Source organism: Mastigoproctus giganteus, chromosome 13 (genome assembly GCF_048544385.1).
Source record: "Mastigoproctus giganteus isolate SK-2022 chromosome 13, ASM4854438v1, whole genome shotgun sequence".
In the NCBI taxonomy this organism is placed as follows: Eukaryota; Metazoa; Arthropoda; class Arachnida; order Uropygi; family Thelyphonidae; genus Mastigoproctus; species Mastigoproctus giganteus.
The window spans coordinates 152,742,542-152,767,921 of record NC_143587.1 but is presented as its reverse complement, the minus strand read 5'-3'; the positions used below and the strand labels follow the sequence as shown (position 1 = coordinate 152,767,921).

The window sequence follows — 25,380 nt, the reverse complement described above, 5'->3', positions numbered from 1 at the left end:
ATATATATAATGACAACAATCTTTTTAGACAATATCAAATTACTCCATAATAAACTGCTTGGTAATAGTTTCCCTTCAGCCTTCCTTTACCATTATTTTAGGAAAGCATTGAATATCTTGAAATTTAAAAAAAACTTATTGACAACAATATTAATATTAACAACGTAATTGCGGGTTGATACATTTTTACATTCAGGCTTGTACATAATGTATAGTCATATATCTGCTAGCCTCTGTCGTGTCTCATGATGTAGAAAGCTTGTGCCCACAGAATGGCTAACTACAGGGGTATTATGTTTTGTTTGTCATGTCCTGCTAACTGTTTTGTCATCTTTATTTTTATTATTTTTACATTGTTGACACTCTTATTTATAAAAACAATACCATTACTGACTTAAACACATGAGGCATATGTCCAGAGATCTACTTTTGGTATGGGTTACGCAACCTTGCACTGCCCGAGCACTACTATATTCCCCTTCTTCCAATTACTTTTTGCTGTTCTTAAGCACTACATATCTTGTGCATGATTAGGCTGGTCAAAAACAATATTCGAGATACCATTTTTCTGCTATCGCTCCATTTTCTTCTACAACAAAGTTTAGAGTCTTTTCAATGCTACTTTGCTAGTTCTTGATCTCTTCCCTTTGCTGGTCCATTTGCCTCATTTGTTTAATTGCTGATTTCCCCGTCACACAGGTAAGGTTTACTTTGACCAATTTATACCTTCTTCTTCTTCCCCCCCCCCATACTTGCAGTTGCTTTAACTGTTATAAATTCACTGGGAACTATCAGCTAAGTTCTTTGGTCTCTATTACAGCCCACTTCAAAGTCTCCTGCCAGGCTTGACAGTAAGTTGTCATATCCTGACTATATTCTTTAGTCTTGGAATTACACTTTCTTTTTAAAATTCAAGTAGGGCTGTTTGCTATTCATTCAATTTTTCTTTAACTGGAATTATTTGGTTTTAATTTTAGCATAATTTTGCATTTTATTTTTTATTTATTTTTTATTCATTTTAGTATTATAAATTGGCTTTGTTCTTTATTCCTTTTCTTTTTGGTCTGTCGGGTCAGCTATGATGTATACGTATGCTCGCCTTGTTATCTGCTTCATATAGATCATAACAGAAACAGAGGCTTTGCATATCGCTTTGTTTCCTTTAGTTTTGGTTGCTGGCCCTTGATGATGTAGTTAAAAAAAATCTTAGGATTTACAGTATTAAGTACCATTTATATATTTTCATTTGAATTTATGTAATCTACTTTTATTTTTTAGGCACTTTTTAATTTTTTCCATTGTAGGTACACCTGACAGGTCAGCATCACTACCTGTACACTTATCTAAATATATATATATACACAAAACCTTGCCAATATATACCCTACCAAGCTCACACTAGAAAAAACCAATGATAATAACAAGGCTGCCAACTACTTCGATTCAGATATAGATCTCAACAACTCCTACACCATGGTCAATATATATAATAAGTGCGACGGCTTTAACTTTCATGTATTCAGGCATTGGCTTTCAAATATTTCCAAAAAAGTACATGCTAACATCATCTTATCTCAAATCATCAGAATAGCCACTATGTGCAATAGCAAACAACTGATAGTTAGAAACATCAGAAACCTGTACAGCAAGCTTCTAAGCAACCAGTTTCCGGCAGCCTACTTACATTACCACATCAAAAAAGCTCAGTATTATCAAATATAAAAAATTGATTAGCTGTACTAATGATATCAATAATATCACGGCTAACTGATATTCCATAACTGCTAGTATTGACTATACATATGTATAGTCAATACTCCAAGCCTCTTTGGGGTCTTACAAGCATAGAAAACTTGTAACCCCCTCCCGATTGGCTATCTATAGGAGTAGTCATTTACCATTTATATATTATTTTACCTATCTATTTATTTTTTTTATTTTTTATCTTCATATACCATACTTAAATACCTGAAGGATGCTCACAGAACTATGTTCAGGTTCCTGTTAGAGGAATGGGTATAGCAACCCCAAACTGCCCTAGCACCATCTTTATGTCTTCTTCAGTACTTTTTATGCTTTCTATCCCCCTATATTTTTACTTCTCATGAGCCATTAGTTTATCGAATGCAATACCCGAGATGCTCCTTTTCTGCTTTAAAACACTTTTCTCGTCTATACAAAGTTCATCAATTTATCAATTTACCACTACTTTGCTAGCTTGTTATTCCTCCTTTCTATCCCGGGATGCTTTCCTTCACGTGTTTAACCCCTACCCTTTTTACATTCGTAATGTAATTGATTTAATTAATTTTAATTTACTAATTTAATTTGTTTTAATATATCTCCAACTTGAGACGCAAGGGGTAGCTAGCCCAACCTAATTCATTTATTTAATTTTAATTTTTCTGATTTCTTACACTAAGGGTCACCAGTTTATACCATATACTGTAGCTCACATTCAGTTTAAACCTTTTATTACTCCACAGCAGTACAGATCGCCACAACCTACACAACCCCAATAAGTTATCCTATTTCTTGCTTTTTATTCTTTACTTCCAGTCTCTGTCAGGTCAACCATGAAATATATGCACGTCACATGATTAAAATTAAATTTTAACTAACTTTACCTACTTTTCATGTGTACCATGTACGGCGTGTATTTCATGTAATAAACAAAGGCTTTACCCACTTATTGCCATTTCCTCCTTTGATTTCAGCGGCTGGCCCTTGATGAAGATGCTGAGGTCACAGGACGAACAGCACTAAGTTATTCTTATTACTTCTCCTTTATCTTAGCTCCCTTCTTTGTTCACCATGATAGCGATTTCTGTTCTGTTCACCCTTTGTTCTCCATAATTAGCGTTACGAGTACTGTAACATTAGCACATTGCCTTTCACGACTACTAACTTATGTAACAATTATGGTCATTGGGTACTTTCTGCATATAGCAGTGTCCCAGGTCCATAAACCATTATTATTATTATTAATAATATCTTAAACCGCTGCTTCCTTTAAAACACATTATATACATATATATATATAAAAGTGTTTTTTATCCATGTTAAAAAACTGAAATTTATATATTATCTAAAATTATATATAATGTGTTCCAATATTTTCTGCCTACTGAATTCAAGGCTTAAACAACAGAAGCAGTATCTCTCAAATATAGTAAAAAAATATATTAAAGAAAGAAAAACAAGCTATTTGGTGCTGAGGAGAGATAGTTTAGTGTACACTTTCTTTCTCTCTCTCTCTGTCCGTCCATTCATCACAGCATTGTATCTCTGGAACCACTCAACCTATTGACTTGAAATTTTGCATGGATTTGTACATCATGTGGGCCAACATAACACCATTTGATTGTTGTTGACAAAAATTTGTCTGAGAGATGGGAGGGTTAAACGTGGGGGGAAATGTTATCGATAACCTATAGCTTATTATACACCGTTGGAAAGAGCTCAATGAGTAGGTTTAAAATATAAACCTACCCACTCCCCTTCTATTTCCATTGCTAATAGAGCTAAAAATTTAAAAATCATATTAACTATGCATTATTCAATGCTTATCAAGGGGAAACTATTCAGATCGAAATCAATCATTTACTTTTTGCATTAAAATTAAAAAAAACTTTTTTATTGCACTTCTTTGTACTATATAACTTTCCTTTTGGTGACAGAAAGGTTGCTAAATAGTTAGTTAATAATTCTATAAAGGTCATTTATAAATTTTGCGACAAGAAGTATTTTTTAACAATTTTCAAAGTTGGAGTTGTCCCGGCAAGCAGGTATTCAGAGAGCCAGTGTTGAGGTGGCAGTGGTGGGGAGCTGCCTTCGCAGAGTCTTGTATGGCCTTCACCTGCCAGTTGCTTCTCCCACCCTTGTCATTCACAACTGGAAAGACTTAAATAGACGTTTTTGTTAGTTCCTCAGTTTTAAGCCAAGTCGGAGTAGTAGAAACTTTTTCAGTTACCATAAAGCTCTATATTTGAGATACCACACTAACGACCATTCGTGACTACGGACCCTTCATCCTGAGTGCCCGGAACTCAGTAGTTGACCGATTTATTTATTTTTTGGCTGATGCTATATAAGTCTGCTTTCTTGCATCACCTCAAGGCCCGCTAAAAACCTTGAAGAATGCATGATCAACATGCAGGCAGCAAATGGAAAGGACGGCAAATACTGCATAAATTGAAAACCAGCGGTGTTACCTCACTTGCCCTAAACCAGGGGTGGGCAACCTCCAGCCCATGGCTGTTTTCAAAATACAGGGCGATTCTAAATTATTGTCAGGATTTCCGTGGCCTATAATTTTTCAAACCGGAAACAACAAAATAAAACTGCTTACAGAATATAAAAGTGTAACTCAAAGTTTTATTTGGCAGTGCTGTACTCAGTGCATTGATGTCTGGGAGATATCGATGGCATTACTTAAAAATGGCGACTGTTCAAGAGAAGGCAACGTGTGTACTTTGATTTTTCAAAACAAAGTCTGTTATCACAATGCAAAGTTGTTACAGAACTCAATATGGAAAAGATCCACCTTCAGATAATACTATCCGACATTGGTTAAAGCAATTTCAAGGGACTAGTAGTGTTGTGCACTGAAAAGGAGGGGGAAGACCGAGCACTTTGCAGGAAGATGTTGATTGAATCCACGAAGCGTTTTCTCAAAGCCTACAAAAATAAACTAGACAAGCTTCTTTGCAGTTGGGCATACCTCAAACGACTGTTTAGAGGGTTGTTCATAACCACCCTCACTTCCATGCCTACAAACTGCAGATTTTGCAGGCTTCGAAGCCGAATGATAAACCCCGCCGTTTCCAATTTGCGCAAGACATTTTGTCAAACATTGAAGCTGATGAAAATTACCTTCGGAGATGGAGATTTAGTGATGAAGCAACGTTTTACATATCAGGGAAGGTAAATCATCGTAACTGCAGAATATGGAGATCAGAAAACCCTTGCGCCATTCGAGAATTCAAAAGAGATAATCCAAAGGTCAATGTCTGGTGTGCTTTGTCATGTTCGGAAGTTTTGGGGCCCTTTTTCTTTGCAGAAAAAACAGTGACAGCGGTGACCTATCTGAACATGCTACAGCTATATCTGTTACCCCAGTTGGAAAATCATCAGCCAAATGTGGTGTTCCAGCAAGATGGTGCACCGCCACACTGGGCTCTTATTGTCTGAGAATTTCTTGACATGCATTTTACTGGGTGCTGGGTTGGGCATAGTGGACCGATTCCGTGGCCTCCGTGCTCATCTGATCTTACGCGGCTCGATTTCTTCATGTGGGGTTACATGAAGGACATTGTGCATAAGACCCCTGTAACCTCCCTCGATGAAATGAAGCTCAGAATTGTTGCTGCAATCGAAACAGTTACACTGCAAATGTTGGAGAACAATTGAAGGGAAATTGAATATCACTTGTTCAGGCAGTTCACAAGATTTACCATATTGAACAGGAACACCCATTTTAGGCTTCTGAGACGGAGCCCAGTGACAATTCTGTGTGCTACCATTTGGCTGTGAGGAAGCAAAATAATTTCAGAAAGGTTTGGTGCATGTATTTTGAACAATGAAAAATACTGTAATTCAACATTCAGAAATATAGTAAAAGATGGAAAATAAATTAGAAATAAGTGGGAATAAATAAATTTTCTAACATTTTAAAACAATTGATTTATTAATACATACATATTAAGAAATGACTACTTACATGATGTGCACAATATATTAGTAAACTTTTAAGAATTATTTCAAAAAATATTTGGTTATTTTTTGTTGTACACCGGAATTTATTGTACATCGTTCATATAAATGTTGGCATTTGTTTAAACACTCAAATATATTTTCTGGCACATTTTCTTCATACTGAAGGCCTTGACACAAAGTTTCAAATGCTGCCAACATCTCATGTTTGGAAGGTTTAATACTGCCGTCATTTTCATCCAACTCATCATCGAAACTGTCATTAGTTCTTTGAATATTCTCCAAAATGTTGGTATCACTCGGATATTCAGCTACTATGACATCATTATCAACTATTAAAACTTCGTCAACAATAATTTCTCCAATGATCAGACCTCTTGCTTGGAGTTCTTCCCAAGATTGCTCAAATGTCTTGTAGTAGTTCATCCCTCTCATCACTGTTAATTGGCATTTTAGCAAAACCTGCTTCTTTGCGAAACAATTCTTAATCGTTGTTTCTGAACTGTGGAGTAACACTGTTACTCCACAATTTTGCGAACTGTGATATGCACATCTGCAAATCTATAACAGAAACATAGGTTGAATGATTTCTATTCTCATATAATTTTTTTCAGTATGCTCCTTTGTAACGGCATTTTCAAATTCTTGATAATGGCTTTGTCCACTAGCTGCAGTTTAGACAAGGTATTCAGAGGGAAGAAAACAAGCTTCACACTTGTAAGTTTCGAAATTACTGAGTGAAGGTATGCAGGGCAGTTGTCGACAATCAAGATGATTTTTCTGTTTTCTTTCCTCATCTTTCTATAGAAATTTAAAATCCACTGTTCAAAAATTTCACTTGTCATCCAAGCTTTTTTGTTGTAATTGTAGTCCAACTGTAACAAATTTACCCCTTTGAAACATCGGGGTTGTTTACTTTTGCCTATTACCAACACCTTCAGTTTTTCAATACCAGTCAAATTTGCACCAACCAGTACTATCACCTTTAAAAGTCAGTGTCTTGTTCAGCAAACATTTAAAAAATAGACCTGTATCATCAACGTTGAATATGTCTTTTGACTCATAGTCTTCCATAATTTTTTCAAAACTTTCTTTCCAATGGCTACAATCTTCTTCAATTACAATCCCACTTTCACCAAAAATAACCTTTTCGAGTAAGACACGGCTCTTTTTAAATTTGTTCAGCCAACCAAAACTGGCTTGGAATGATTTATGCCCTATGAAAAGATGCTTACTGCACAAGCTTTTCTTTTATTAAGGGCCCATATTGGCATGTTTTGGTCTCGAATCAACTTCACCCACTAGAGGCATAATTTCACACGTTTCTGACTGGGTCCCATCTCCTCAAACAGTTTAAGAATCGAAACACGGTTTTTCAGAATGGCTGACACTACTGGCAGGGATACCAAATTTTAAAGAAATTTCTTTTTTTTTTTAATGCTACGATCTACACCATTAAGCACTTTCACTACACTCAAGAATTTCCTCGTAGACATTGTAAGGTTACCTGTGCAGCAGCTAAAACAAAACTGATATAGGAACCACTTGTATATGCCATGTAAATAGACAGGTGAAATTTAGTGAAAGTGTGGATGACTCATTTCTGCAAAACAAGAGATGAATTTCCGGGATAAAGGAAAATCATTCTCTCCTAATTCTCTAATAGGGTGCTTACAGTAGAAAACAGGTTGACTAGGCCAATGTCTGCATTGGGAATTGTCTTAATCTTTGCCAATGCAGCAGACAGCAATTGCCCAGACAGCAGTTGACCGGTGCAACTTCTCAGTACAGTAGAGGCGGTTGTACATTTAATTCATTAAATTGGCATCATTAAATTGTGGGATGTTTTAGCTCTTAATTCGTGCTTTCTTAAACAGTATCAACTCTCTACAACAGTGGTTCCCAATTTTTTGTCACTCAAGTCACACTTTAAGTTAAAAGATGAATATTAACATCACACCGAAATAGTGATTGCTATCGAACACAATGGAATTTTTCCTAATCTCACAGTATACTTGAAAAAGCTCGCAGCACACCAATGTGACGAGGCACACTGGTTGGGAACCACTACTACAGCATCATCTCATGTAGCCTAAAGGCCAGAGGTGCGAACAATTCTTACCCAGGTCTCTCACAATCAGTTTGTTATATGGAAATTCTTCATTATAAAGAAACTAATTTCAATGTAATGAACAAGGGGAAATCAAAAAAATTTGGTATATGGAAGTTCATTAAAGAGAGGTCCAACTGCATATACACAGTCGGACCTCTATATAACGAAATTGATCATTCCCTTGAAAAAATTCATTAAATAGAAATTTCATTATAAAGAAATACCACCTTTTCAACAATGAAAAATACTGTAATTCAACAATCAGAAATATAGTAAAAGATGGAAAATAAATCAGAAATAATTGGGAATGAATAAATTTCCTAACATTTTAAAACAATTAATTTATTAATACATACATATTAAGAAATGGCTACTTACACGATGTGCACAATATTAGTACACATTTAAGAATTATGTTGTAAAATATTTGGTTATTTTTTGTTATACGCTGGATTCTACTGTAAACTGTTCATAAAAATGCATTTGTTTAAACACTCAAATATATTTTCTTCCTACTGAAGGCCTCGACAAAATTTCAATGCTGTCAAAATTTTTTGTTTTCCCTCAAACCTGCTTTTGCAAAACAATTCTTAATCGTTGTTTCCATCACATTTTGACCTCACACTTTTGTCAAATCTATATGTTGGTTGGTTTCTATTCTCAGTATAATTTTTTTTTCAGCATGCACCTTCGGTAGTGCATTTTCAAATCCTTGGGCCATTGGCTGCAGTTTAGACGAGGTATTCGGAAAGAAGAAAAACAAGTTTAACACTTGTAAGTTTCAAAATTTCCAAGTGAAGGTGGGCAGGGCCATTATCAACTATATCAATGCGATTTTTCTGATTTCTTTCGTCATCTTTCTATCAAAATTTAAAATTCACAGCTCAAAAATTTCACTTGTCATCCAGGATTTTTTGTTGCAGTTGTAATCCAACTCTAACAACTTTACTACTTTGAAACATCGGGGTTGTTTACTTTTGTCTATTACCAAAAGTTTCAGTTTTTCCTTATCAGCCATATTTGCATAAATATGGCTGGTAATGAAATTCTCTTCTTACTATTAGAGTGTAATTCTCTCCTTACTATTTTTACCACCTAAACATTTAAAAGTCAGTGTCTTGTTCAGCAGCCATTTAGAAAATAGACATGTTTCATCAACATTGAATATGTCTTTTTGCTCGTAGTCTGCCATAATTTTTTTCAAAACTGTTTCTTTCCAATGGATAAAGTCTTCTTCGATTGCAACTCCACTTCCATCAGAAATAACTTTTTCAAGTAAACCATAGCACTCTTTAAATTTATCCAAGTCAACCAGAACTGGCTTGGAATGTTTTATGCCTCATAAAAGATGCATACTCCATAGCCTTTTATTTTATTAATGGCCCTGATATCGGAAGGTTTTGGTCTCTAATCAACTTCCTCCACTTAAAAACTGCTTCGTCTACATCTTCACAAAGACATAATCTCACATGCTTCCGACTGGGTCCAGTTTTCTCAAACAATGGTTTGAAAATTGAAACAGTTTCAGAATGGTTAGCACACTACTGGCAGGAATACCAAATTTTAAAGCATTTTTTTTTTTTTTAATTCCCTGATCTACACTATTAAGCACTTCCACTTTGTGTGTGTGTGTGTGTGTGTGTGTGTGTGTGTGTGTGTGTGTGTGTGTGTGTGTGTGTGTGTGTGTGTGTGTGTACACCAGTAGAATCTCGTTAATACAAAGTTCAAGGGACCTAAATTTTCACATTTTGTAATAACAACGTCCCCCAAAAGTGTCAAAATTTTACCTTTGTTATTTTTTTTTCTTTTGCACATACTATATATCTACGAATAATAATAAATAATAATATCAAAAATAAATTTAAAAAATTAATTGATTTCAATTAATAAAATAAAGTAATTAAAATAAAAAAATTATAAAAACAAAAAGCATTGTCTAATAAAACAGTAGGATTAACACACTTTTAAAGATTTTATTTTATCTGTAAGATAAACTAAGAGAAAAGCAATTAACAGAAATGAAAATATATATTTTGATATATGCAATATTTTATTATATTATCACAGTAAAAGAATTAATCTTAATATAAACGAAGACATACAGTCCATTAACTTTTTGATAAATTAATCTAATTTAAAGAAAGAATCCAATGTTATTTGCACAGTTTTTGTCCTATATGCATTTTTAACTACAGCACAGACACTATAAAATGTAATAGTTGTTTCTTTATCAACGTTACTGCAGGCCAACACATTTTATATTATGCTCAATGCATTTTAGGCATCCTTTTTAGATGGTAGTGTGTGTGCTTCTTCACCTTTGCTGTTGCTGGTAACAAAAATATCGTTTTGCTTGGTGTTTAGCAGCTCTTTTGGTGTTGCATTGCTGTGGTAGAAACTACATGTAGCTTCACAAACTCCTTAAATTCACCAACAAAATTCATTGTTCCTTCAAATTCCCCCATTCCTTAATGTTGCTTATCACATTCGTCTGCTGGACCATGTTTTTTGATAATATTCTCTACAAACCACTCTTTGTGAAGAGTGATTTGGAGAGAATCAAATCACTGCGCCACTCTTTGTGAAGCAGTTCATTATGACACTTGATGCAATACTGTCCCAAGTAATAACAAGATTATGGATAGCATCCAAGACATTCCAATTTAGCTGCAAATTGTTCCCGCCCTCCTTCCTATGTTGAGGATAAGTACCTTATCAGGCAGGCTCTATATGCTCTCCGTGTGGTTATAAATAATGCCTGATCCAGTGGCTGCATAAAACTGGTGTTTAAAAAAAAAAAAAAAAAAAAAAGGTATAAACTGCAGCCATTATCACCCACTGCAGGATGGAAGCTTCTGCAACAATTCATTTTAAGGGAAATGGACCATAATCTGCCATGCTGGTCCAGTGTGGATTGGAAGAGCGACCATATTTAGCAGTCAGGGCTTGATCCCTGGTCTACTCAAAGAGTAGTGTGCTACTGCACTCCTGCCTCTAACCGCTCAGCTATGAATGGTAATTGAAGGTTAAAAACAACAGCCATATATTTGTTGACTTAAGTGTCTCGGCAGAAGGTGCTGTACAACAATCTAGAATCATTAAAATGTTCCTTTTTTCTGAAGTCATTCTTCTGTCCACTTTTGATAACCAAGACTGAAAAATTTTGACTGTAAGCGAAGCACTTCTATTGACCAAATAATCACAGGGAAGTTGCTTAACTTCTTTAAAACACCTTGGCTTGGAAAACTTGCCAATCACCAATGGGCATAATTTTGTACTGCCATTCAAATTGCAGCATAACAGAATAGCGAGTCTTTGTTTACTTAATTTTCCACCTTGATAAGACTCTTCTCGAACAGCAAATGTTTTGTTTGGCAGCAAATTATAAAATAAATCTGTCTCATCAAATTTAAAAATACCCTTTGCCTCATATTTTTCAAGAATGGACCATACAGAACACAACCAGTCTGTAGCCTTTTCCTTGTGTTGACTAATCCAGTCTTGCCACGAACATTTCGCGAAACCAAGTTATTCCTGTATTTAAATCTTTGGAGTCAGCCACTGCTGCATTTGAAGCTGCTAATTCCATATTGCTGAGCCAAATAATTTGCTGTTTCTTGCAAAATCAGACCTGATATTGGCAAATTAGATGCACGCATTTGTTGGTACGACACGAAATATTTTGTTTCAAGCTCCTTGTGTTTTGAACCAGGAATTCATTTCCTGTTTTTTTTATCACTGTGTCACTTCAAGTTTTTCAGTTTTCTCAAGTTCAAGTTTTTTCGGTTTTTCAGTATTACAGATGAGGTAGGTAAAGGGATGTTGTATTCTTTTGCAATGTCTGTTTTGCTAAGTTCAATCCTATCAGCCTCTTGTATAATTTTCAGTTTAATTTCCAGGCTCAATTCCATCAGTTTACATTTTGTAACCACAACACTACTAGATGAGATTTAATAAAAACAAACTTTAAATTAATTTAAAGACACAAGTTCCGAAAAAGACATCAGCTCAGATAAAATGGCACAAAAAATAGATTACTGTATATTGTAGCAAAAGATTCTTTGAATTGGGATAACAATTGCAACTGACCTTAATCCCGTGGAGAGCAAGGGAATGTATAAACAACTTAGAAAAACTGTTTTTATTCTTTTGTTAATTTAACGATATTTTTCAGAATGCACTTATGTTGTGGCTACAATAAACTGGTTTTGTTTACACAAAAATATTTTCTAACAATCAGTGCCATCCTTCGGGAAGCAGGGAACCGGGTGGCCAGAGGCAATAATAGGGACAATAATTGGACAGCTGTGCTAATATTTGTATTAAACGTACAAAATAACGATATTTATTTCTCACGGGGTGAAAAAGAACTTTGTAATACATATTAACCGAATTTTATAATAAACGAATATATTTACATAGAAAAGCCTATCCTTTCGCAGAGGAATGGGTATGTACTTCATATAAATGAGTACTTTGTATAAATCGAGTTTGTATTAGCGAAATTTTGTATAAACCGAGTTTGTATTAGTGATATATATATATAAAATGTGTGGTTTGCAGAATAAATAAAGTGTCTGTGAAAATGGAAATGAAAAGTACACAAGGTGCCAGAACTAAGAGAAGTTAAAGGGATAATAGAAAGTGGAAGTGAAGTAGTGGTTAAACAGGTGAAAGTATTTGAAAAACCTAGTGCAAAAATGAACTGGGACTGAGGGAAAAAAAAATATAAGTAAATAAATAAATAACTAAATAACACTATATTCAGATATGGGAGGGCAATTTTAGCAAGAGGTTGAATCATGGCAAATATGCAAAATCTGAATATAGTAGATTAAATTATGATACATAGCCAGGAAATTCATCAGGGGACTACTCCTGACCATGTATCAGGCACTGCATTTCAAAACTTGTCTGTAGTATTAGAAGAAGGGGGGGCAAATATGCGGCCTTTTATCATAATACTAGTAGACAAGGTAGTCCCTACGCAATGTAAAAAATGTAAATTAAAACAAATACAAATTTACAAAAGTGTAATGTGGAATATAATACAAATTTATGTGAAGTGCAGAATGGGTGAAAGGTAATGAAAAAGTATAGACAAGCAAATGGTATAGGGAATGATAAATTCTAGGGGAAGGGAAGGGGAGAAAAGATATTCAAAATAAGACGAAAATAGCAATAGGATTGAGGATAGACAGGAGCATTCATATCACTCTTGTACTGCACTAATAGTTTTACGAACGGGAACAAATTTGGAAAAAGACAATATAAAGGAAAAAAAATGTAGAAAAAGTCATTAAAAATACTGAACTTACTGGGTGTGTAAGGCCCAGTAAGTAAAACCTTAAAGAAACGGTTCTGGTATAAGCAAGCATTAGTAAAAATGGGTATTAATACCATAGGCTTGTAGAGAAAAAGGGAAATCGAAACCAAAACTAAAAGTTACCTGGAGTCATTAAGTAGAGTGGAGGAGCGACGTATACAGACAAGATGTGAAAGGGAGAAACAATCACAAGTCACCGAGTTTTAATAGATTTGGAGAAACAGTTAGGGATGATGTCTATCATTAAAAAAAAAAAAAAAAAAAATTGGGAAAGATGCCCTAAAAACATGAAACGTCAGACAGAAGGCCGTAGACATACCAAAATGTGAAGGAACATGCGAAACAGAAAATAGAACAAGAATAATTCCAAACTACAGGAGATAAAAATCAGGAAAAATTTAGTGATCAGATAACAGGGTTTATAGATTACGGCTCCAAACTTCTAAGGTGACAAACCGCGGTACAAAGAGAAAAACACAGTTAGGCACATCTGCGGTTGATTGGAGGTTTAGTGAATCCATTGAAGAGTGTGACAAAAAATCAGCAGGCAAAAAACTTTTGATGGAAACAGAATTAAAAACCTTGAAGAAGAAGAATTTTCGTATCCAATGATCAAAATTTATTCACCAAATAAAAGGCTTTGGTTAAATGATGCTGGGCTAAATGATACAAGCAGTAGATCAGAGATCGGTGCCAGAGAAGCAAAGTGCCAAACCTAGCGGTTGTAATCAGGGAAGAGATACACTTTTTTTTTTTTTTTTTTTTTTTTTTTTATGAAAACCCCAAACACGAAAGGTATCAAAACCTATAGTACTTAGTACCGTGCATGGGTTGAAGGAGAAGTATGGGGAGAGGGGGATGCCGGAAACTTTGCTCTAGAGACTAAACATGGGTTTCACCACTTCAAGCCTCCAATAAGCAAAGTGGTGGTATTTCACCAGTTGATGAAAGTCATCTACGCTTAATAAGTCCAGGAATAAAAAAAACATAAGCACAGGATTCCAAAAAGAAGAGAGGTCGAATACAAACTAAACGAGTGAAAAAACCTAGAGAGTAAAGCAACAGTAATCTCATTCCGAAAAGGAACCTTAAATGGAAGTCATGAACAGTGATTACTAACATAGTAGTATAAAAACAAGTTAGAGACAAGGCTGGAAATTTGTGAACCCATGGGAACTCCAATTATTTGTTTATATGCAAGCTTGCCATCGAAAATAAAGTTATTGAGTATGCAAAGATTGACGAGGTTGTCCCAAGTACTCTCACGGATATTAAGTTTCTCATGGTATTTGCTGAACAACTGTTTTAGCACAAATACCAGTAGGTTGAGTGGAACGGAAGTGAACAAGTTGGTGAAATCAAAAGTTTCAATACTAGTAATAACGAGATTGGATCTAAAAATGTTTAAAACAGATTGGTTATTATTAATAATCCAGGTAGTAGTAAGATTGCTGAAGATGGTTTTTAGCTGTCTTAAGAACTGCTGGCATCCACTTTTTGGAACTAGTTATGAATCTGAAACCTACCGGTTGTTTGTGGAATTTGGCTATCATATAAAGGAAGGGAAGGGTAGAGCTTTGTATTTTGGTGTGCAGTTTTTTATGTAAAGCTATAAGCTTTTTTATTGTTGAAGTAGGATTGAGACTGCATGGTGTATATATATATATATATGTGGAGCTATTCTCTATATCAGATTTTAGTTGGTTGAAGTTATTATTTATTGTTATTTTTTTTTTTTTTTTAGGAGCATTAGCAACTAAGGCCATATTGCTCCGGAGATATGCGGTGGTCATTCCCTGACTTTTCCGCATCCTTCGTATTTGGTGGTCACGGGCTCGAACCCCAGTCTAATCAAGAAGCGTGTGCTATGCACTGCTGCTCCTGCCCACCTGGCTACGGAGGCGCCAGTTGGTTGAAGTAGAATTGTTTGCAAAAGATATCAAAGTTGCTGGATGCTTTGTCAACTGGGGTGATAATAAAATTGTCCTATAATTCTAAAATATGTTTTTTCAGATTGCAGAATGGAGTGTAGTTGTTATTGTCAAGTTTGTAGGATTTGGCAATAGCTTTTTTGATGTCTTGATAGATAATAGTTATCCAGTTTTGAAATGCTTCATGTGGAATGGTATATTTATAAGCAATATATAAATAAGCAATACTGAATTGGTATATTTTATGGTATAAGAAATACCATAAAATATACCATTCCACATGAAGCATTTCAAAACTGGATAACTATTATCTATCAAGACATTTTATTGGTGGGATATATTGAATGGTGTTAGCCCTCAAAAAAGTGCCATTCAATGTATCCAATTATCAATAATTAGCTGCATAATCATTATTTTATTTTATTCTATTTTATATTTTTATTTTATTTCTAGAGTATAATAATGTAAACCAACACAGGCGATCTTAGTCTTTATAGGTTCTTTTGGCCTTATGGCCCACTGAGTACTTTTATGCCAATGTTTTAATACATTTTGAGTACCAATTATACTCTTACAACAGTAATTATATATATATATATATATATATATAATTAATATATATATAAAATATAGTAAATCCAACACATATAAAAGCAACCGAGAACATCTAGGAGACTTCATAGATTTATTCATAATGTGGTACACTGATCCTATAAATATTAGTAAAATACATAACACACTTTTCAGTATTAAACTTAGTGTACTCAAAGCACTGAATAGAAAAGCCAATGATTATGTCTTTTCATCTTCTCCTTATCCACATTATGTTAGACATTGTTAAATTCAGAATTAATATTTTGAATATAATTCAGAATTAATATTTTGAATATTAACAAGCAACCAGAAAACTCTGTTCTCGTCTTATACTTTCAAAATAAAATGATGGATGATTTGGATATACATAAAACTATTAATTTACGTAATGACTTGCTGCCTATTAATAACTTACATATTAATATCAGATTTCGATATTCTAAACCATTTGGTCTTAAAGCGTGTAACTATAAAATAATAGCTACAAACCTTCACAATATTAACATCAGACAGGATACATGTGTTTGCCACAAACCTTCATTTCATAGATACATGGATCCTAACCATAACCACATTATAACCGGCAATTTAGATATAATCCCATATTCTAAACTTAGAGATATTTTATCACTTGGTTTTAAATTTCGACCTAATCTACCTATTAATAAATCTACCTTTAAAAAATTGTTATATTAGATTTACTAAAATACTGCATAAGATCAGCATACAAATATAACACACCAGTTGAGGCATACCACATGTGGTTATTTACAATGATTAATATCATATCTAACAAATATAATCAATTAAAATTCATACAGGATAATCTATATAATACCGAATTAATAAATAGGCAGCTCAAAGATATACATAAACATTTTGTAATTACTCCCGTTGACAAAGCTGCTTGCAATTATGAAATCATATGTAAATCATATTATATAGAAATTATAAAAAATGAACTACAGTCTAGCCGTACATATAAACACATAACATCTTCTTCTACTATAATAATCAAAATATTAATTGCATTGCATAAAAAGTTAAAGTATAATAACCTAAAATATCCGTTTATATGTGGCATACCCAAATTTAATAAATCATCTATTGCTTTCAGATTCATAACATCATGTAGAAATAGTTATGCTAAATTTCCCAGAAAAACATTAGAAAAGTTAATTAAAATTATATTAAATAACTTAAATAAAACTATTATAATAAATAATAACTTACCGATTATAAATGCAATAAAAAATAACAATATTCAACAAATACAAACATTTGACTTTAACAGTCTATTTACGAGCATTAATCTTGATAATTTAAAAGTCGTTCTCCAGAAACTATGTTTGGAAAATAAAAATGCTATAAAGGTTGATTTAACCTATTGGGATACTCTAATAAATTTATGCCTCTTTAATAATTATGTATATGACGGAACATCATTATACTTGCAAATGACTGGCACCCCTATGGGAAGTCCAGCATCAAGCATAATCGCAAACCTTTATCTATATTATACAGAAAGAGCATTCCAAGACAACCTACTTATATACAGATATGTAGATGTGTTTTTAATTGTACACATTTTGTCCAGGATTACAGTAAATTATATCCAGAAGAACTTGTATTAGAGAAAACTAATAGTTCCGATACTATAGCAAATTACCTGGATCTTCATATAGAAATATTCCATAATAATATAGACGTAAATGTATATAATAAAAGAGATGCATTTAATTTCAATGTAGTCAGCTTTACAAACTGGAGATCTAATATATCAAAATGTCTGCCAGGGGCAAAGGTTGATGACGTTGTAGAGCAGATATCATCTTTTAAGGGCACAAAAAATGATATAGTTGTACACGTTGGCACTAATGATATTAAGAGTAGGAGACCAGCGGAATTACTTAACAAGTACAGGTCACTGTTGAAAAAAAGCCGTGAAGTAGGGTTGAATTTGAAAGTGTCTGCAATTCTGCCCAGACACGATAGGAGGGAGTATATGATGAGAGCCTTGTCGATCAATTCGGCCCTGGAAAGATTGTGCAAGGCTCAAGGGGTAGAATTTCTTTCAGCCTGGAATGTACTTGTTAACAGGAGAGATTGCTTCTACAGGGATGGGATACACTTAAATAGAAAGGGTGCAAGAATATTTGCTGATGCTATCGAGGCAGTGTTAGGTGGGTCGGAAAACTGCTAGCTTGGGGGGAGACAAAGACTAATGGATTAACAGTAGCCACTGGCAGAGGTGAAAGAGATTCTTGCACTGCTTCTATTGGAATGAGCAGAAGCCTGAAAAAAAAAATGCAGGATATTTCAGAGACTGCTGGAAGTCATTGCGGTACAAGTAAACACATGGGTTGTGTTAGGGTAGCTAAGAATAGAAACAGGTGCATGTATACTTGCGTGTACACCAATGCTAGGAGTTTAGTAAATAAATTTGATGAATTTGAGGTATTGCTCAAAACATCAAAGGCTGTTTGTTTGTTATTTAGGAGCATTAGCAACTAAGGCCATATTGCTCCGGGATATGCGGGGGTCATTCTTTGACCTTTCCGCATCCTCTATATTTGGTGGTGACGGGCTCGAACCCCGGTCTAATCAAGAAGCGTGTGCTACGCACTACTGCTCCTTCCCACCTGGCTACGGAGGGACCTACATCAAAGGCAGATATTGTTGGGATATCAGAGACGTGGTGTCACATAGATATAAGGAATGCAGAACTGGAATTTGGGGAGTACAATGTGTATAGAAAGGATAGACAGGACAGGAGGGGAGGAGGGGTTATGCTATTAGTTAAAAAACACAAAATCCAAGGAAGTGAAGCCAGTCGACATTGATGGACAGGGCAGTGTCGAGTCAGTTTGGTGTGACATAAGCATAGGTAAATCAAAATTGAGAGTAGGAGTGTGCTATAGGCCTAATGACTCTGATGAGTATAATAAGATACTGTACAGGGAAATAGAATGGGCCAGTAAATCAGAGAGTCTTATAATGGGGGATTTTAATTTCCCAGATATTGACTGGAATTTGTGGGTTGGTCACTCACACACTAGCAAGGCTTTTGTGGATTTATTGGATGATTGTTTTCTACACCAGCATGTTCGGGAGGCAACTAGAGGGAGTAATACTCTTGATCTGATTATCAGTAGTGATTCTTCATGCATTAGGAATCTGCAGATAAAGGAACCACTGGGTGGCAGTGATCACAGTGTGCTGAAGTGGGATTTACTCAAGGAGGTAACTACCATCAGAGGTAAAGGGAAGGGTTTTTGCTTTCGTAAAGGCGACTATGATGGTCTGAGACAGTATTTAAATTCTATACAGTGGGACCAACTGATGATGTTACCAACAGCAAATTCAAAATGGGAAGCATTCAAGGAACTAATCTTGGAAGCTACAAGGCTTTACATACCAACCAAGAAATATTGTTCAAGGTTCAGGCCTAAATGGTTGTCAGATGAACTAATGAGACATATGGCAGAGAAGAAAAATGCATGGGATACATACAAATTAATGGGTGACATGGAAGCCTATGATAGATATAAGTTGGTCTGTAACCAAGTCACAAAGGAGATTAGGCAGGCAAAGGCAGATTATGAGAAATCCTTGGCAAAGGATGCAAAGAAAAACAGAAAAGACTTCTTTACCTATTTAAACTCAAGAAGGAAAGGGATGAATCAGATTGGTCCACTGGATGTTGATGGTTCAACAGTTGAGGATCCAGCTCAGGTGGCTAACAATCTAAACGAGTATTTTGCATCTACATTCACACATGAGGAGTTATTCAGGAAGGGGAATGTCGTAAGTGAAGTAAACATTGGCAGTGAGCTAGATTATTTTCTAATAACTGAGAGGAAAGTGGAGGAGAAATTGTTGAGGATAAACATAAAAAAGGCACCCGGGGTGGATGGGATCTATCCAGTTATATCAAAGGAGGCAGCAAAGGAAGTAAGCAAACCCCTAGCCATAATTATGAGAGCTTCTTTGGACTCAGGGGTGGTACCCATGGACTGGAGATGTGCAAATGTAACCCCAATTCACAAAGGAGGATCAAAGGCTGACACAAGTAATTATAGACCTGTTAGTTTAACTTCTGTTCCAGGAAAATTAATGGAGGCACTGGTTAAAGAAGCACTGCAGGATCATCTGGACAAGAATTCAGTTATAGCTCAGACACAGCATGGTTTTGTTAAGGGCAGGTCTTGTCTGACCAATTTGATTGGATACTATGATGTAGTCACAAAAGAACTGGATGCAGGGAATAACTTTGATATTATATATTTGGATCTTAGAAAGGCTTTTGATACTGTTGCGCATGGAAGACTGCTGCACAAATTGGAGAAGTGTGGCATTGGAGGCAAACTGCTGCTATGGATAAAGGGATGGTTGAGTGGCAGAAGACAGAGAGTGGTAATCAATGGACACTGCTCAACGTGGACTAATGTTATTAGTGGAGTTCCTCAGGGTTCAGTGTTGGGTCCATTGTTGTTTTCTGTATTTATAAATGATATTGATGATGGTGTATCAGGCTTAATGTCCAAGTTTGCAGACGATACCAAGGTTGGCAGGGTTGTTAAGGACACTACTGATACTATGCTGCTGCAACAGGATCTGGAAAGGTTGAGCAGATGGGCTTCGAGGTGGCAAATGAAGTTTAACATTGACAAATGTAAAGTACTACATATGGGAAACAGTAACCCCAGATCAACGTATCAACTCTGTGGTACTACGCTGACAGTGGTAGAGAATGAAAAGGACCTGGGAGTAATTGTGCAGGCAGATATGAAGTTCTCTGAGCAGTGCAGACGAGCTGCAAGAGTAGCTCATGGTGTCTTGTCAATGATATACAGGAATTTTTCTAGCAGGGACAGGGATGTGATTATTCCCTTGTATAAGGCATTGGTCAGGCCACACCTTGAATACTGTATACAGGTCTGGAGGCCTCATTTCAAGAAGGATGTAGAGCTGCTGGAACGAGTACAGAGAAGGGCAACAAATTAGTGAATGGAACAAAGGGTTGCTCTTACGAAGAAAGGCTTAAGTTTTGCAAATTACAGAGCCTGGAGACTAGGCATCGGCGAGGTGATCTGATCTGATAGAGGTGTATAAGGCTTTGAATGGCTTGAGCATGCTCAATGCCGATGGGATTCTTCCTCTTGCTCAGAATAATCACCTGAGAGGGCATAAATTCAAATTGAGGAAGGACGGATGTCGGATAGATGTGCGGAAATTTGCCTTTAGCCGGCGGGCAGTTGGTTTGTGGAATAGACTCCCATCGCTTGTTGTTGAAGTTGATAGCCTAAACAAATTTAAGGCTCAGCTGGACAGGTATTTCGAACGAACGGAGGGGTGAAATGGGAGTAGTGGGTTTTTTTTTTTTTTTTGGCTGATGCTGAATAAGCTTGCTTTCTTGCATCATATGCGTCTACTAATGCTAATGCTAAATCAGTGCATGCTAATATCATTTTATCGCAATGTCTGAGGATTGCTTATATTTGCAATAATAATAAGAACTGTTCAGCAAACATAACAGCATTGTACAACAAGTTGATTAATAATAATTTCCCTATCGCTTACCTGAAATATCACTTCAGGAAAGCGATAAGCATAATTAATTTCAAAAATTTGTTTTCCGAACCCATTGTTTCAATATAATTTTCAAATAATTGTCATATTTAGTGCCATGTATATATGTACATAGGATGCACTTTGCATTCTTGGTGTTTTACGGCGTAGAAAACATGTACCCACCGGCTTGCAAATTACAGTGTATCATCATTTTTTTTTTTTTTTTATACATATAGTTAAATTCATTTAAATTCACTTAAGTTCACGCTGAGGTAACATGCAAATCCAGCTCAGAGTCCTACTATAGGAATGGGTTTGCGATCCCAGGCATACCCGAGCCACAACTTATATCTTGAAATGTCTTTAAGCTGTCCTACACTCTTTATTTTTATTTCTCCGAAATTATTAGGGCAATCCGAGGACATAGGAGAAACTATTTCTTATCTATACCACTATTTTTCGCCTTTGTGGAGCTCAGGTTCTATTATTCCTACTCCTTTAGTTTTTCTTCTTACTATCTGCATGTTTCTCTTTGCGTTAACTTAAATGTGATTGGCTATTTGATTAATTATTTATTTATATTTATTTTTACCGTATCCATCACATAGGGGGCACCACATATTATTTTGACAACTATTACATTATGTCCTAGATGCCAGGTGGGAAGGAGCAGCAGCAGCAGCAGTGCGTAGCACACGCTTCTTGATTAGACCGGGGTTCGAGCCCGTCACCACCACATACGGAGGATGCGGAAAGGTCAAGGAATGACCACCGCATATCCCTGAGCAATATGGCCTTAGTTGCTAATGCTCATAAAAACCAACCAAACAAACAAACAAACATGTCCTAGATACGGTAAATATGTAGTGTGTATTATATATTTAATCTTATTTTAATCATTAAATTACGTTCTCTATCGGGTCAACGATGATTAATATATGCTTACATTTATATTTTACTTATATTTTCTTACTTTTGATTCTAATATTTCTAAAATTCTTAAATTTCTTACTACATTTGATTTATATTTGGCCTATATTGGTTTATATTTGGATTAGATTTAAATTACTTAGCATATATTGATCATTACAGAAACAGAGAACCTCTTGTCGCTTTTTTCCTTCAGTTTGAGTGGTTGGCCCCAGTTGAAGTCATCTAGATTGTGGGTAAAAAGCGATAATAATTTTTTTTTTTTTTTTTTTTTTTTGTTTTCTTAGGTCCCTTAAAGTATTATTATTTGATTGATTTACTTTTTCTATCATTTTCTATTGTCCTTAATATTTTATATACATTATGGGTGTATTGCATGATTGCTTGCAACTGCATTGACCCATAAATATTAGTTACAGTTGCTGTTTTTATAGCTATTAACTTTCTTTTTTATCATTAATATATATATATATATTTTTTTTTTTTTTTTTTTGAAATGGCAATTATGAGCTCTAATTCTGTTCAAAAGGCATGTTTGTTTGTTTTCTTATTTAGTTCTTTTATAATCGTGAGAGTTTATCATCTCTGTACAAATCTATACTGTATGTGTATTCATGAGATGATTTACAAATTCTTTGGGTTAGAAAACCCAGACCAATTCACGGGAGGAAGAGAAGTACTCCCTGAGAGTGGTTAACTACACCTTGACTGAAAGGGACCTTAAAAATTTCTTTGCTCTCCAACATGATTAAAATCTAGACCTCTTCAAATGAGTGATGAACCCTGTCATGGAAAAAAAATCAAAAGCAATAATATAGATACAATACAAAGTGAATATGGATAGTATGATAAGAAATAAACTTACTGTATTACAAGAGATCTCTGAATTACAAAATGCTCCTCTTTCTTCTCCTCAGTGACTTGAACACTTGCAGGGCTACGTACACATAACATAAAATGTATTAGTAATCTCATATGTTATTAATTTTATTTTGTCTCCTTTATATACCAGATATCAAAAAAGTGCGTACTCATAGATAAATATAAAATACATTTTAATCACATTAATTATAGAAATGCTCAAAATGAGCTCTGTGTACATCCATACATAGATCTAATTGCTTTTGTAGATTGGTGATTGTTCAGTGCAATACATTGTGCCTGAATTTTTCTAGAAGAAGATCATCGATATAGGTTCCAAAATCTATTTGAGCATATGCAAGTAATTTTCACATCTAACATTTCCCTCAAAAAAGTGTCTTCTTTCTTTCTTTGTTAGTTGTTGGCGCATCGGCTTCTGTGGCCATAATGCACCTCCCAAGGTTCCTGCAGTACCCCAATCCAAGCCTGAGGCGGGACCCGAACCCGCGACCCCTGGGCCACTAGGCCTCAAAAAAGTAAAACCCCACCAACTTTCAACATTGGATGGAACACCAAGCTACAACCTTAGCATTAGTTTGTGAGTGGCCTTCAACCATCCAATATGGGTTGGTATCACTATTAAAATATCAACAATTATGCTGATTAACAGAACCATTCAAGTAAATGCAGGCTTCATCACTGAACATGACATCAGATAGAAAAGTGGGTGTACACATAAGGTGTGCAATAACCACTCACAGAATCCATCCATCCGTCGGTGTCATCTCCATGTCCTTACAAAGTACAATTTCTTAAGAAATTGGAATTTGTAAGGTTGGAATTTTTTCGTTTCAAAATCCTTGAGGCAGACACTTGGCTAATATCAACTTCTATGGCCGAGTTTGTTCAAAGATTTTCAGGAACTCCTGTTAATGGTTTCAAGAGTAATAGCAGAGGTTTCATTATGAACAATAGAGTACGGCTTGGATTTGTGATATGTTGTTATTAAATGTCGCTCTTGGAATTATCTAGTTTTCTGTGTTTTTTGCCCAGTTCAAAAATATGTCCCAGTAGTAAATGAAGTCTGGGTGGGTGTAAAGAAACCTTTTTCAAAGCTGACAGTTGTATGGTGGTGTAGAAAAAACGTTTCTCTCCACAGTAGCTTATTTGTTCTCCGTTAATGGATAATATGGCAAAATGGCTGCTTTAGTTGTTCTTTTTAACTGTCAGCTTACTTAGATATTTATGTTTCTTTGTTCTTCCAAAAATTGTGGGGTAAGGTTTTGAAGGTTTTGAAGACAAGGTTTTGAATACTATTTTGGACTGTAGGGTGGCTGATCATGGTGATGGGATACTCTGTTTGCTTTTTGTTCACCAATAGCCAGCAAGTTTCATTTATTAAACTTTGGCTCCTGCCTTGCATAAATATATAATACTGTATGGCCATCTTGTGTTCTCCCTTGTTCTCCAAAATGGAGTCAATCATGTGACTATTTTGGAGGGAAAGTTGTTTATGGTGGCATCCATCACATCAGTGTTGCCCAGTATATGATCTGTTGAGAAAATTATTGGAGTTCCCATATAGTTACTTAGGTTAATAGTAAAGTAAACTACATTGGTCACTGGTCTATCATATGACTCTCGTGGTGGATTATTCGTAGATCACGTGGGTTTGTCTTCTGGAGGCTGCCATCTTTGCTGTTGGAATATTATACTTGTTATTTTACACTATGGATGGAAAGCTTGGACAGGTAAGCCTTTAAGTATATTGTTAATATTGGTGCATCTATTATTTTGGAAATGCCTATATATATATGACTCTGGACCTGGTGAAGGCCCTAGGCCCTTTTGCACGACGGAATTCTGGGTAGTTGTTGAGATATAAGAGGATTTCTAAGATTATCACAAAAAATCATTCAATTTCTGATGTGGACTGAAGATTTTCAAGCTTCAAATGTAAATATCTTGCTCTTTATTGGGCCGATTTGGCTCAAACTTGGTGTGTAGTGTCAAAAGAAAATTACTTAAATTTCAGAGATTTTAGCACCCCTGGTGGACTGGTAAGAAGTTGCGGATTATCAACTATTATTTAGTTTCTGAATTAATAGTGATTTTATAAGGGTTTCACTAACTGTTACTCGGTAATCAGCCGACTCGATTTTCCAACACCAAAATGCAAGAACCAAGGCAAGAAAATGCCAGCACACAGCCTGACATGCTGCAGTTGGACACTGAAAATGACCTTACTAACCCTGACCATCAGGAAAACTATGGAGAGGCAAAGCTGACACTGGCCAGCAAAAAGAAAAAGAAAACCGTTCCAAAGTCTGACAGGG

The 25,380-nt window shown here is 35.3% G+C and overlaps 1 protein-coding gene across 3 annotated transcripts in view; it reads right to left on the bottom strand.

Moving 5' to 3' along the window:
* Positions 1-25,380, bottom strand: part of LOC150076529 (uncharacterized) — a 437,825-nt gene that overhangs the window by 273,152 nt on the left and 139,293 nt on the right. For all 3 annotated transcript variants that reach the window (XM_090387824.1, XM_090387826.1, XM_090387825.1), the window contains one exon: positions 23,049-23,120. In XM_090387824.1, the coding sequence (XP_090243950.1) occupies positions 23,049-23,120 (72 nt within the window). The remainder of the gene's footprint in view (positions 1-23,048; positions 23,121-25,380) is intronic.